Source organism: Arabidopsis thaliana, chromosome 4 (genome assembly GCF_000001735.4).
Source record: "Arabidopsis thaliana chromosome 4, partial sequence".
Classification (NCBI taxonomy): Eukaryota; Viridiplantae; Streptophyta; class Magnoliopsida; order Brassicales; family Brassicaceae; genus Arabidopsis; species Arabidopsis thaliana.
Genome location: NC_003075.7, coordinates 9,637,255 through 9,648,415, shown reverse-complemented (window position 1 = coordinate 9,648,415; position 11,161 = coordinate 9,637,255). Strand labels below are relative to the sequence as shown.

General features: G+C 37.8%; 4 protein-coding genes and 1 long non-coding RNA gene across 9 annotated transcripts; 2 read left to right on the top strand and 3 right to left on the bottom strand.

Annotated features, from left to right (window-relative positions):
• Positions 1 to 92: 92 nt before the first annotated feature.
• Positions 93 to 1,950, bottom strand: AT4G17180 (O-Glycosyl hydrolases family 17 protein). The gene is made up of 2 exons (NM_117822.4): positions 1,553 to 1,950; positions 93 to 1,475 (listed from the first exon to the last, which is right to left on the bottom strand). Exons 1-2 carry the CDS (start codon positions 1,873 to 1,875, stop codon positions 371 to 373), a joined length of 1,428 nt encoding a protein of 475 aa, NP_193451.2. The 5' UTR covers positions 1,876 to 1,950; the 3' UTR covers positions 93 to 370.
• A 57-nt stretch (positions 1,951 to 2,007) lies between these two features.
• On the top strand, positions 2,008 to 3,842 carry RABB1C (RAB GTPase homolog B1C). The gene is made up of 5 exons (NM_117821.4): positions 2,008 to 2,241; positions 2,438 to 2,577; positions 2,753 to 2,835; positions 3,054 to 3,258; positions 3,347 to 3,842. Exons 1-5 carry the CDS (start codon positions 2,196 to 2,198, stop codon positions 3,506 to 3,508), a joined length of 636 nt encoding a protein of 211 aa, NP_193450.1. The 5' UTR covers positions 2,008 to 2,195; the 3' UTR covers positions 3,509 to 3,842.
• Positions 3,843 to 4,025: 183 nt separating this feature from the next.
• Positions 4,026 to 4,229, bottom strand: AT4G06675. Its single transcript, NR_142021.1, has one exon. It is a non-coding gene; the product is annotated as an other RNA (long non-coding RNA).
• Positions 4,230 to 4,677: 448 nt separating this feature from the next.
• RABB1a (RAB GTPase homolog B1A) lies at positions 4,678 to 6,557 on the top strand. The gene is made up of 5 exons (NM_117820.2): positions 4,678 to 4,920; positions 5,057 to 5,196; positions 5,486 to 5,568; positions 5,899 to 6,103; positions 6,293 to 6,557. Exons 1-5 carry the CDS (start codon positions 4,875 to 4,877, stop codon positions 6,434 to 6,436), a joined length of 618 nt encoding a protein of 205 aa, NP_193449.1. The 5' UTR covers positions 4,678 to 4,874; the 3' UTR covers positions 6,437 to 6,557.
• Positions 6,422 to 10,453, bottom strand: AT4G17150 (alpha/beta-Hydrolases superfamily protein). 5 transcript variants are annotated; one of them, NM_001341193.1, is made up of 13 exons: positions 9,758 to 10,389; positions 9,592 to 9,677; positions 9,387 to 9,490; positions 9,161 to 9,287; positions 8,988 to 9,082; positions 8,697 to 8,820; positions 8,351 to 8,431; positions 8,156 to 8,254; positions 7,888 to 8,073; positions 7,493 to 7,630; positions 7,354 to 7,410; positions 7,069 to 7,197; positions 6,423 to 6,986 (listed from the first exon to the last, which is right to left on the bottom strand). In NM_001341193.1, the coding sequence occupies exons 2-13, from the start codon at positions 9,667 to 9,669 to the stop codon at positions 6,768 to 6,770; spliced, it is 1,437 nt and encodes a 478-aa protein (NP_001328385.1). In that variant the 5' UTR covers positions 9,670 to 9,677; positions 9,758 to 10,389; the 3' UTR covers positions 6,423 to 6,767. The 5 variants fall into 5 exon arrangements, with proteins under 5 accessions (NP_001118998.1, NP_001328385.1, NP_193448.2 ...); NM_117819.5 differs by having other exon boundaries at positions 6,546 to 6,986; positions 9,596 to 9,677; positions 9,758 to 10,453; NM_001125526.2 differs by having other exon boundaries at positions 6,422 to 6,986; positions 7,354 to 7,630; positions 9,596 to 9,677.
• Between the last annotated feature and the right edge of the window lie 708 nt (positions 10,454 to 11,161).

The following is an 11,161-nucleotide window of genomic DNA, read 5'->3' as shown; positions in this document are numbered from 1 at the left end:
AAATTAGGGACCATTGTTGGAGAAGAAGAATTTTCAAGGACATGTGTAACAGATAGCTCCAGGAAGCACTTAAGAAGTTACAATAGATAAAGACGAGAAGATTAGTGGAAATGAATCTATAGTGATGATCACAATCTAATTGATGATAACCGATTTGAGTCTCATCTTAGACAGTACATTGACAACAAAGGTACCATAGTTTTAGTGGTTCTGATTTTCTAATATAGACCCCAAGAAGATATTACAGAGATAACACTGGTTCAGCTTTTCAGCTTAACAATAAAATACATCTGACCCTATATTTATGCAATTTCTCCGTCCTATATCTACTATATCGCTAAATAATGTAACACTGAAAAATTTCCCTAATCTACATTGTGAGAGTCCAGATCAATAGTCCAATGCAAATGTGGTAGATAGACCACCTTGCCATTGGCTCAGTACTTGACGATAAGCCTATATCAGTAACACCCACAAGAAATCGACAGTCACCAACTGAAGGATCTAGGAAGGTGACCATGCCAAGTCCATCAAAGTCACAGCTCTTTTCATGTTGCATCTGCATCTGATAGTAACTGTTGAAAGCGTATGAGATATTATCTTTTTCACCAAGCTGGCTGCACGAGCCCCCGTCGTTGAGCGTTGTGCAATCTGCTTCACTGCAAGCAAGCCTGAGGTGGTCACCAACTTGGGTCATGTCTCTTGATGGGTGAGCCACACACCACCTTGAAGGAAGGTACTGCACATTTTTTGCATTCTTGAGTCCTCTGTTGCCTAGTCCTAAGTTGAGACGATACTTGGCCTGTCCATCGAAAGAGAAGATTCCCCAATGCCTCTCAAAGTTACCAGGCAGTGTGCTTTTCGCTCCTTCGTCAAGCAAACCGAAAAGATATACATCCGCAGGAGGAGATCCAGGCCTGAGCGGTGTTCCTTTGTTGCTCAACACATGGCTAATGAGCCCTTGATTAAAAACCCGGGCTGCTGTGAGATTAGCACCAACTGCTCCATCTGTAGGCCAACCAATCTCACCAATAACTATAGGCATTTGACCATATCCAAGCTTGGTGAGAGCAGCAACAAGAGTGTCAAAGTTCCCATCAAATGCATTATAGTAAGTGTTAGGCCCATCCGGAACCGGATGACTACTCCCCTCAAAAAAGGCATAGTCTTGTGGAAAATCCGAGTTCCCATAGAGACTAAGGAAAGGATAGATATTAACCACAAAAGGAGAGCCATTGGAGTTGAGAAACGAAACCAATTGAGTCATAATCTGTGTAAGCTCAGGCCGGAACATCCCCTGAGAGGGAACATTAGACTGATACGCATCTGCGTTGCAAGGAACCACCAACTTCACATAGCTAGCTAGATTTGCTCTAACCAAAGATTGTTGCAGGTTAACCATAGTTGGGACTACATAGTTCTGAAACTGACCACCGTAACCAGTCAGAAACGGCTCATTCCCTACTGCAACATACCTATTCAACAGATATATTGGTAAAATCCTCTGCTTAATCATAGCTTAAAGACACATATACTCTGAGAGAAAAGATACCTAATATCAGCACCGTTTTTGCCTATGAAGCGAGAGAGATTTTGCTGGACAAACAAATCAGAATTGAAAGTTGAGAGCATCTCGTTAGGAATGCCGATCATTACTTGGATTCCAGTACCCATTAACGCTCGAAGCGCATCTGGATTCGCATCGAAAAGCTTCACCTTGGTGATCTTGTTTGCTTTGAGGAGATCCACCACTGTGGAAGGTCTCATCTTGTGAAATGACAACGTTCCCCAGTTCACGCCGATTGCAGATTCCACCTCATGGGAGACGAGAAGAAGGGAGAGGGCAAAGAGAGCTACACCTACACCGCTTCCCATCTTTTTCACTGAGCTCTCTCTCGGGTGCAAAGATAGCAACTTTTTAAAGGTTACAGCTTTATTTTTATAAACAGACTGCATGTCGTTTTCTATTTAAATAAACGTCAAGCAGTGCGGTTACTAAATAGGAAACGACATAGAGATTGAAATTTGGCGACAATACAGGTTGATGCATCGCTGGATTTGCTGGAAAACAAACCGTCAATCTCCGTCTTTATAGAGAAAAAAAGATTCTCTTCTCTTCTCGTTCTCATCATCGTCTTAAAGAAGGAATTCGATTTTTCGCCTGAACCTGCGGATTTTTCGATTCTTCAAATTCAATGTCTTATGCTTATCTCTTCAAGTATATCATCATCGGCGATACTGGTAACTCCTTCTCTGCTACGTTATCTTTCTTCAATCCATTTGGAATTGAGATGATCAAAACCTATATATGTTTCGTTGCGAAAATTGAAAAGCGAATTGATCTGAATCTGTGTCATATCCAACTTTTTTTAGTGGATTTAGGGGTCGAGAGAAGCTTTGGTGATGTTGATTTTTGTATATTGATTCTGATTTTCAGGAGTGGGGAAATCATGTCTTCTGCTTCAGTTCACCGACAAGAGGTTTCAGCCGGTGCATGACCTTACCATTGGTGTTGAATTTGGGGCTAGGATGATCACCATCGATAACAAACCTATCAAGCTTCAGATCTGGGATACGGTCTCTTTCTCCTTACTTCTTCAACTTTCATGATGTATCTCTATCTTGTTTTCATGAATACCTGGATTGGTTTGTGCACATCATCATATATGCTTTGATTTTCTTTGACTAGGCGACTTGGCTATTCTGAAGTTTCATATCCTTTGTCTTGGCTAATATCTCTCTGTAATGACAGGCTGGTCAAGAATCCTTTAGGTCTATTACAAGGTCATACTATAGAGGAGCTGCAGGGGCATTGCTTGTCTATGATATCACAAGGTAAATCATTTGCTTCTTTCTGTATGTTTATCAAAAGTAGAGTTGATCAGGGAAGCAAATTATTTTTTTTGTGTAAGTAGTAACTAGACGTTATTCTTCTTTTCTAGATTGGAGTTCGACTCCTAAAGATCTGAACCAGAATTAGATTTGTGTTTTTGAATTTATAACTGTTTCAGTCAAGACACTTACGATATTTTTTACCTCCGTTTTTTTTGCAGGAGGGAGACATTTAACCATCTAGCTAGCTGGCTAGAAGATGCAAGGCAGCATGCAAATGCAAATATGACGATAATGCTCATTGGGAATAAGTGTGATCTTGCTCACAGAAGGGCAGTGAGTACAGAGGAAGGAGAGCAGTTTGCAAAGGAGCACGGTCTTATATTCATGGAGGCCTCTGCCAAGACTGCTCAGAATGTTGAGGAGGTAAACCCCCATACGTTCCAATGTGGTATATTTGCCAATTACCCAATTACTTAACATGATTTCGACTGGTGTTGTGATTTTTTGCTAGGCATTCATTAAGACAGCTGCAACAATATACAAGAAGATTCAAGATGGTGTGTTTGATGTGTCAAATGAGTCATATGGAATCAAAGTTGGATATGGAGGAATTCCAGGACCATCAGGTGGAAGAGATGGATCAACCTCGCAAGGAGGAGGGTGCTGCGGCTGAGATGGGAAAAATATGTCTATGTCATTATGTAAAAATGATCACATATGATATAGCAAAAATGTCTCTGCTTCTTTCTATAGTTGTAAATCGTTTTGGAATTCGATTTGGTGACTGTGTTGTGGTTGGTTTTGGAACGGTTTGACAATACACGTGTATGCCTATTCATATATCTAAAAATTAAGATGTGTTTGCGTAAGGATCTAATGGAGGTAGGAATGTAGCCCATTTGCATTGTACTGGAAAAGGTAGTAAGGATATAAATCATATCATGAAGGTAAGTTCAGTGTTTGTGGAGAAAATTGTATTGGCTGCATGTGGTTCCATTTACCGTGTTATACAACAAATAAAGTAATCCCTTTAGCTTTTGTCATGATGAACGATGCCTTCCATGTCTTTCATGGTTTACTCGTTTAACAAAGCCCTCCTTCCCGCTATTTCGTGTCTAGGTTTTTGCAGTTGTTTCACATGATTTCTTCTTCTTCTTTACTAGAGTCTATTGGCTTTTGTTCCGCGTGCTGTCTTGTCTTTCAAATAAAAGCCTACCAAATACTGAAACGCCAGCAAGTTTGCAATGGTCGACAATACAGGTTGATATTTCTCTGGATTTGCTGGAAAACCAACCGTCTTTGAGTGTGAACCAGAACAGACGACAACGAAATTGAACAAGGGGGTAAAATGAGCTCAAGCAATCATAATATTGGACCAGAAAGACATGCAAATTGAGAAAAGGAACAAAAAGCCAAAGTCACAAACAAAAGAAACTGTTTTATCTTACAACTTACAAGGGCTATGACAAGTTATTCGGAGGCCTGAGGCAAAATTTATATTAAGATTTTTAACTAAATTTTGCCAATCATTATTAAACTTTTTTTTGTTAGATCTTTATCTATTTTATGATTAAAATTATAAAATCACTAAAAATTGATTATCATTTATTTTTAAAATTGTTAATTTAGCTAACTAGAAAAATAATAGAGGATAATTTTTTTAATTTTCTATATTTTTGTACTTTTTGTTATGTTGAAATTTATTAATTATATATTAAATTTTATCAAAGGACCTTTTTTTTTTTTTTTTTGATCCAAATCATGGGACCCCAAATAAGAGGCTATTGCCTTATTTAAGAAGAAAAGAAATGGCACGTATCAACCTTCACAACAGACTCATCAATCTCCAATCATTGTACAATCATCCCAATGGTGAGACACCAAATCTCTAAGTGACACAATCTAGAAGTTTCTAAGACTCTATAGAAACATTCAAAAACGTTAAAAGTGAAGACATTGTCGGATTCTTGACCTTACCCATCAGGAGAAGAAGGGATTCGTTTTTGTCTGAACCTACGGATTCAGATTCGTCCACTTCAATGTCTTATGCTTATAGATTTAAGTATATCATCATCGGTGATACTGGTAACTCCTTCTGCTTCTTTTTCTTTTCAATCCTTATCATATGAATCTAATTCATATCCAACCTTTCTTGGTGGACAAGAAACATTTAGGGCTCGAGGGGCTTGTGATGTTGATTGAGTTTTGAATCTGGTTTCAGGAGTAGGGAAATCATGCCTTCTGCTTAAGTTCACCGACAAGAGGTTTCAAGCAGTGCATGATCTCACCATTGGTGTTGAATTTGGGGCCAAGACGATCACTATCGACAACAAACCCATCAAACTTCAGATCTGGGATACGGTCTCTTTCAACTTACTTCTTGACTTTTTATACACGTCAAAAATCTATCTTATTTTCTTGAAATGAAATACCCTGGTTTGGTTGATCTTTTATACTCTGATTTTCTTTGACCACCGACTTGACCATATATTATGCAATTTGATTTCCTATGCGTCAAGATTTCATGTCTTTATTTCCCACAATTCATGGGATTATAGTCACTAGCCTAGACTTTAAAGTAAGTTTGAACCTCCTATCCCATCCTTTGCATTGACTAATCTTTCTATGTGATACGTGGCATGCATGGTAGGCTGGTCAAGAATCATTTAGGTCTGTTACAAGGTCATACTATAGAGGGCGTGCCGGTACATTGCTTGTATATGATATCACAAGGTAAAATCACTTATTTTTTTCCTTGTTTTGTTATCAAGAGTTGACTTGATCATGAAAGAAATTTCATTTCTTGAGTTGTATATATACCGGAAAAATGAATATTATTAGTACCAGAAAACCGCTATTTATCTAATAATACGATAGCGTTTAGAAAAACGCTCTGACTATATAATAGCTAACTAGAAGTTGACTAGTTGAGCATGATTGATTTAAGCTTTCTTTGTTCTCATTTTTTTTTCCGATAAAGGGACCATAACTAGATTTGTATATTTTTGAAAATGTCATTGTCTCAGTAAAGACTCACAATATTGTTGATATCCGTTTTTACAGGAGGGAGACATTTAACCATCTAGCCAGCTGGCTAGAAGAGGCAAGACAGCATGCAAGTGAAAATATGACGACAATGCTCATTGGGAATAAGTGTGATCTTGAAGATAAAAGGACAGTGAGTACAGAGGAAGGAGAACAGTTTGCTAGGGAGCATGGTCTTATATTCATGGAGGCCTCTGCTAAGACTGCTCACAATGTCGAGGAGGTAAAAGCCCCCATGCATTCATTCAAATGTTTAGGCTTAAACAGAGATCTCTACACATGCTTTCTCTAGTGTTCCCCAACTTCTTGTATCTCCACCAGTTTCTTACTTGTTCCACTCCAGTCCTAACACACTAATAGAAAGTCTAAATCATTATGTCGACGTGTTTCGTGTTTTTTAATTTTTGGCTAGGCATTCGTCGAGACAGCCGCAACAATATACAAAAGGATTCAAGATGGTGTGGTTGATGAGGCAAATGAGCCTGGAATAACTCCAGGGCCGTTTGGTGGAAAAGATGCATCCTCCTCACAGCAAAGAAGAGGGTGCTGCGGCTGAGATGGGAAACATATGATATAGAAAAAATGTGTTTTCTTCTTTCTCTTGTTGTAATGTATTTCGTTTTGGAGTTCAATTTAGCGACTGTGTTGTGGTGAGTTTCAGAACAGATTGACAATACATGTTTTTGTCTATTCACATATCTAAAATGAAGATGTGTTTTGCGTTTCTAAGAAATGTAGCCCATTTGCATGGCATTTGAAACAATGGTAAGGATATGATTGAGGTTAAACTGGCCACGTGTGATTCCATTTGCCAAGTCGAAGGAGAAGTGTACATTACAAGATTCAGAGATATACAACAATTAGAGCATTTTCTTCAACTTTGTTTGTCAAGGTGAACGATGTCTTCTATGGTTTACTCGCTTTAGGATGTAATGCCGCAGTCTTTTGCTAAAGGCCTCCAATCTTTCCAATTTTTCGTGTCTAGGCTTCTTTGCATCTGTTTCACCTCCGTTCTTAATCTTCTTCTCCTTACTGTCTTCTTCTTCTTCTTCTCTACTAGAATCTCTTGGCTTTCGTTCCGTGTTTACATCAGCAGTTTTCTCGACCTGGAATGTAATATATCAGAAACGAAACCCCATCTCACCAAATATCAAAATGTTTCATAAAACAGATTCAAAGAACATTAACCTGATCACCCTCGCCAGCTGTCAAACTCTCATCTTCTTCAGTGCCTCCTAGTGAAGAGCATCTGCCCCAGCTTTCCCTGTTGGAGCTTGTAAATGAACAGCCTTCTTCAAACTGATCAATACGCTTTCCCTGCCAAATAACAATCAAAATACATACTGTGACCAGGGCTCCTAAGGCAATACTTGAGGGTCTTTAACAGAAGCTTCAAAACTGGTGTATGGAAACATAGTTAAGAGCTACTACTACTTCACCATTTATTATGGTTTTTACACATGCTCCAGTTACCTCGAAGTTTTCAGGGTCGTCCACGTTGTGATCATTATCTTCCACAAGCACGGTATCCTGTTTCATTATTGATAGATTATCAAAAGGGATAGACCAAGCAACGGGAAGAAAATTCTAGCAAGAAAGAGAACAGGTATACTGTATCTATCATGGGCATAGCTTCTGAAAGGAGCTCATTCGTTGGCTTTGTGGTTAGAGGGGCAGGAGGTGCAGAAGAAGAACTTGCAACATCGATACATGCCGAACGAAGACCAGATATGATCTCATACAGAAAACTCTGGCAGTACAAGGTAACCAAGCAGTTAGATTCTGGGGCATGATCATTACCGTGCTAACTTTGATGGAGACTAATTTCTATTGTTTGTTGTCTGAGATCACCACTTCTCAACCATCATAAACATCTAGCCGCTTCTTTAGTGACTCTAGCAGTATGTCTAGGCAATGTCTTTGTTTTCTATAGTACTTAAATGCAGAAATATAACAGAAAGCAACACATGACTGAATTTTAGGGTTGCTCCATGGAGTGCAAATTACCTCATCCAAACCAGTAGCGCTATTGACATCTCCCAAACTGTAATAACTTTCAAGTTTAGATGAGTAAGATGAAGAAATTGGAGGCGGGCGAAGAACATTGTAGAAGAATACTAATACTGAATCATAATAAGACTGCGGGCGCGAAGAGTTGTGATCACCATCAAACTTGATGATATTTTTGTCTCCCTGCAAATTTCCAGAAGATAGGTACATAAAAATGAAAAAGGATTGATATGCTTGAACATAAAAACCGCAATTATGTAAGTACCGCATAGCACTTGAGAATGAGGTCAGAGTGATGAGGTTGGATGAATTTGTCTCCGCTTGCATGCCCAAATAAAGCTGGAATAAAAGTCTTGGGCGAAACCTGGAGGGAAAATCGAAAACTTCACTAAAATGGTAACATACTACCTTACTTGGAGTAAATGACAAGAAAGAATAGGGAGAGGTGCTTATAAAACACCTTAACACAATTGAGATCCATAATATTAAACTTCGCCTTTTTCTGAATTATACGCCGCATGTACTGCACAGCCACTTTAACCTAATTGAAAAAGGAGTTAAAGTTTCATTGCAAGCATAAGAAAATGTCTAGAATACGCTACCATTGATTGTAATGGATAAGGAGACTAATATGGACCCTTTTAGCCATGTGGAAATATGAGCCTCATTCCTAGTATTTCCATTTTTATTAGCAGGTTCAATCAAATTAATTTCATTCTTCGTGTTATATAAACTCAGTGTCCAGTTTCAGGTGTATATTGCTATGACGAATACCAGTTGAGGTTAAAGAGAGCAGGAGAACATACTGTGAATTTCGGAAGTCGGATTTTGTAGACATCCACTAGTTCCATCATCAGATCAAATAAGTTTGAAAATGCACTGTCTAGGACCATTCCAGCAATTGAAGGATCTTCTGCTCCATAGAGAAGGCTGCACATTATATTCCCGCTTCATCAAATGATGGAGAGAACAAGATGAAATGTGGAGAGTTGACACACTTTTCAGATCATAGACCTTTAGAAAGCTGGTGAATCTATAGTCAACACAACTACTAATACTACTTTTAAGTGTGACTGAAAAGTAGCTCAAGAAGTAACCTGGTAACTGCACCCATAGATCGTCCCCAAAGTCCAATACGGGATACTTGATTGCTGTTTCTCAGGTAAGATACCACAGTCTTGAGATCATCCTTCTAGCTTAAGTTTAAGAAGAAAAAATTTAGATAAGGAAAAGACGAAGAACCTTGAGAAAGTAAGACCCGAAAACACACCTCATGCCAGCCAAGGCTTACATAATCACCCTCAGATAAGCCTGACCCCGAGAAGTCAAGGGTGAAAACAGTTATGTTAGATGGGAGGAGAACCATAACTGCCTCATTTGCATCTGCCCTACATCCACTGGTAAGATTCCGAAACAAACGGATTAAGTTCTTATTTATTCAACTAGTCATAAACAAGTTCTTAGTTCCTAAAAGAGATGTGCAAGTATCTATGTACCTATTGCCATGACAGTATATAACACAGGGGAGAGGAGTATCCTCCCGAGAAGATGAGGGAACATAATGACTGCAACGCAAAGTGTGACCCCTCGAATTTGTAAGCTACGAGAGTACAAAAACATGAGACCTATAAGGTTAACCTCAAGAGGAACCAGAATTTGAAGAGGACAATAAGAAAACACTAAATCATTAGGTGCCCATACTTGCCTCCAAGTCTTGTCTTTTACACTTTGTGCCACCGAGGCTAAACTCCTTCTCCCACAAATACTGATCAGGATCATACTCAGCCCTGTCAAAACACCCCCAACAGCTATCAATTGAATGCAAAAAAGTTGAGACTTGAAAGAGCTAAAGAGGGTGGAGAAGTACCTAGGAGGTCGAATTACAAAGTTGATGAACTGATCAATCATCTTAATTCCAAGTACCAGTGAACTCATGAGCTAGTAGTAGTCTTCTGAATCATGAACCATGTTTCTACAGACATTGCTTAGTTTTCTTCAGCAACAAAGTCCCGAACAAATTACAAGTGAGACAACAAAAAGCATCATGCTTTCGAGAGTCCCATATAATTTCTGAGAAATGCGCAGATCCCAAAGACTAAAGAGAGAGAAGAAGAAGAAATCTCAATCTCCCAGCTTTTGCTGAAAAGCAAGTAAGGCCACCCAAAACTATACCTACTACAAGCAACCAGCAGCTGAAAACAAAAGGGATAAATAAAAAAAGAAAGCTTTTATTAAAGAAATGACAGATGCCCAGATCTTGAAAATGAGTCAACTAGGAAACCGAGTCTGATGAGAAGAAGAGGAAAAAACTATTCTCAAAGCCACGACTTTTGAGAAAGAAAATGGAAAGGTAGAATCAGATTTTCAGATCTCGAGGTGGTAGATACTCGAGAAACTAAGAAACAAATTATATATTTCCCTTTTGAAGGTTCGAACTCTGGTCTGTGTGGTCATTGCGCTATCAAGAAATCTCGACCTTTTTAGTTCATTCTGAGTTTGCTGTTCCTTTCTTCTCCAGCTCACTAGGTGGCCTGATATAGACTGACCTGTAAAGCTTAAAAATATCTAAAAACATAAACTTTTAACTTTTACGGGTGAAATGTTTAAATTAAAATAAATATAATGGTTAACAACAAAAACATACAAATTTAAAGATCATCCAATGATTTTTTTTTTTTTTTACATACATCCAATGACCATCTAAGTGCAAAATTTATATTATTATAATTAAATATTAATTTTTTAAACATAATTAATAAGAAAAACTTTAATAAAAAAAAAAAACTAATAAGAAAAACCATAAATAAAGTAGTACAAAATTATTAAAAAACAAATAAATATCATAGTGATATGTTTATTATTACTTCATGCATTTGGTTGATCACCAAAAACTACATCAAGTAATATGACAAACTACAAAAAAAATTGTGTTTTGAATTCGTAGATCTTCAAGATCGACAATATTTTTACAATACTTATGTTCATATTTTGTCTTTCTTCAGTTTGAATTGATACTATGATTTTGATGATTTTTTTTTATATAGATATATATATATGATCTAAGTATTTGTCGCTTATGTGATTTTCTTTTTTCTTGTGACTAGCCGCTATCGTCTGCAACCGCAAATATTTCTAGAAATGAGATTTTGAAATTTAGCGATATTGAGTGGTGCAAAATAATTTAAAGTAAATTTCTAAATATGTTTTAAATGCTAACAATCGCAATCGTTCACAAGTTTGCGAGTTATAGCGGAAAAACCAATCAAAATTC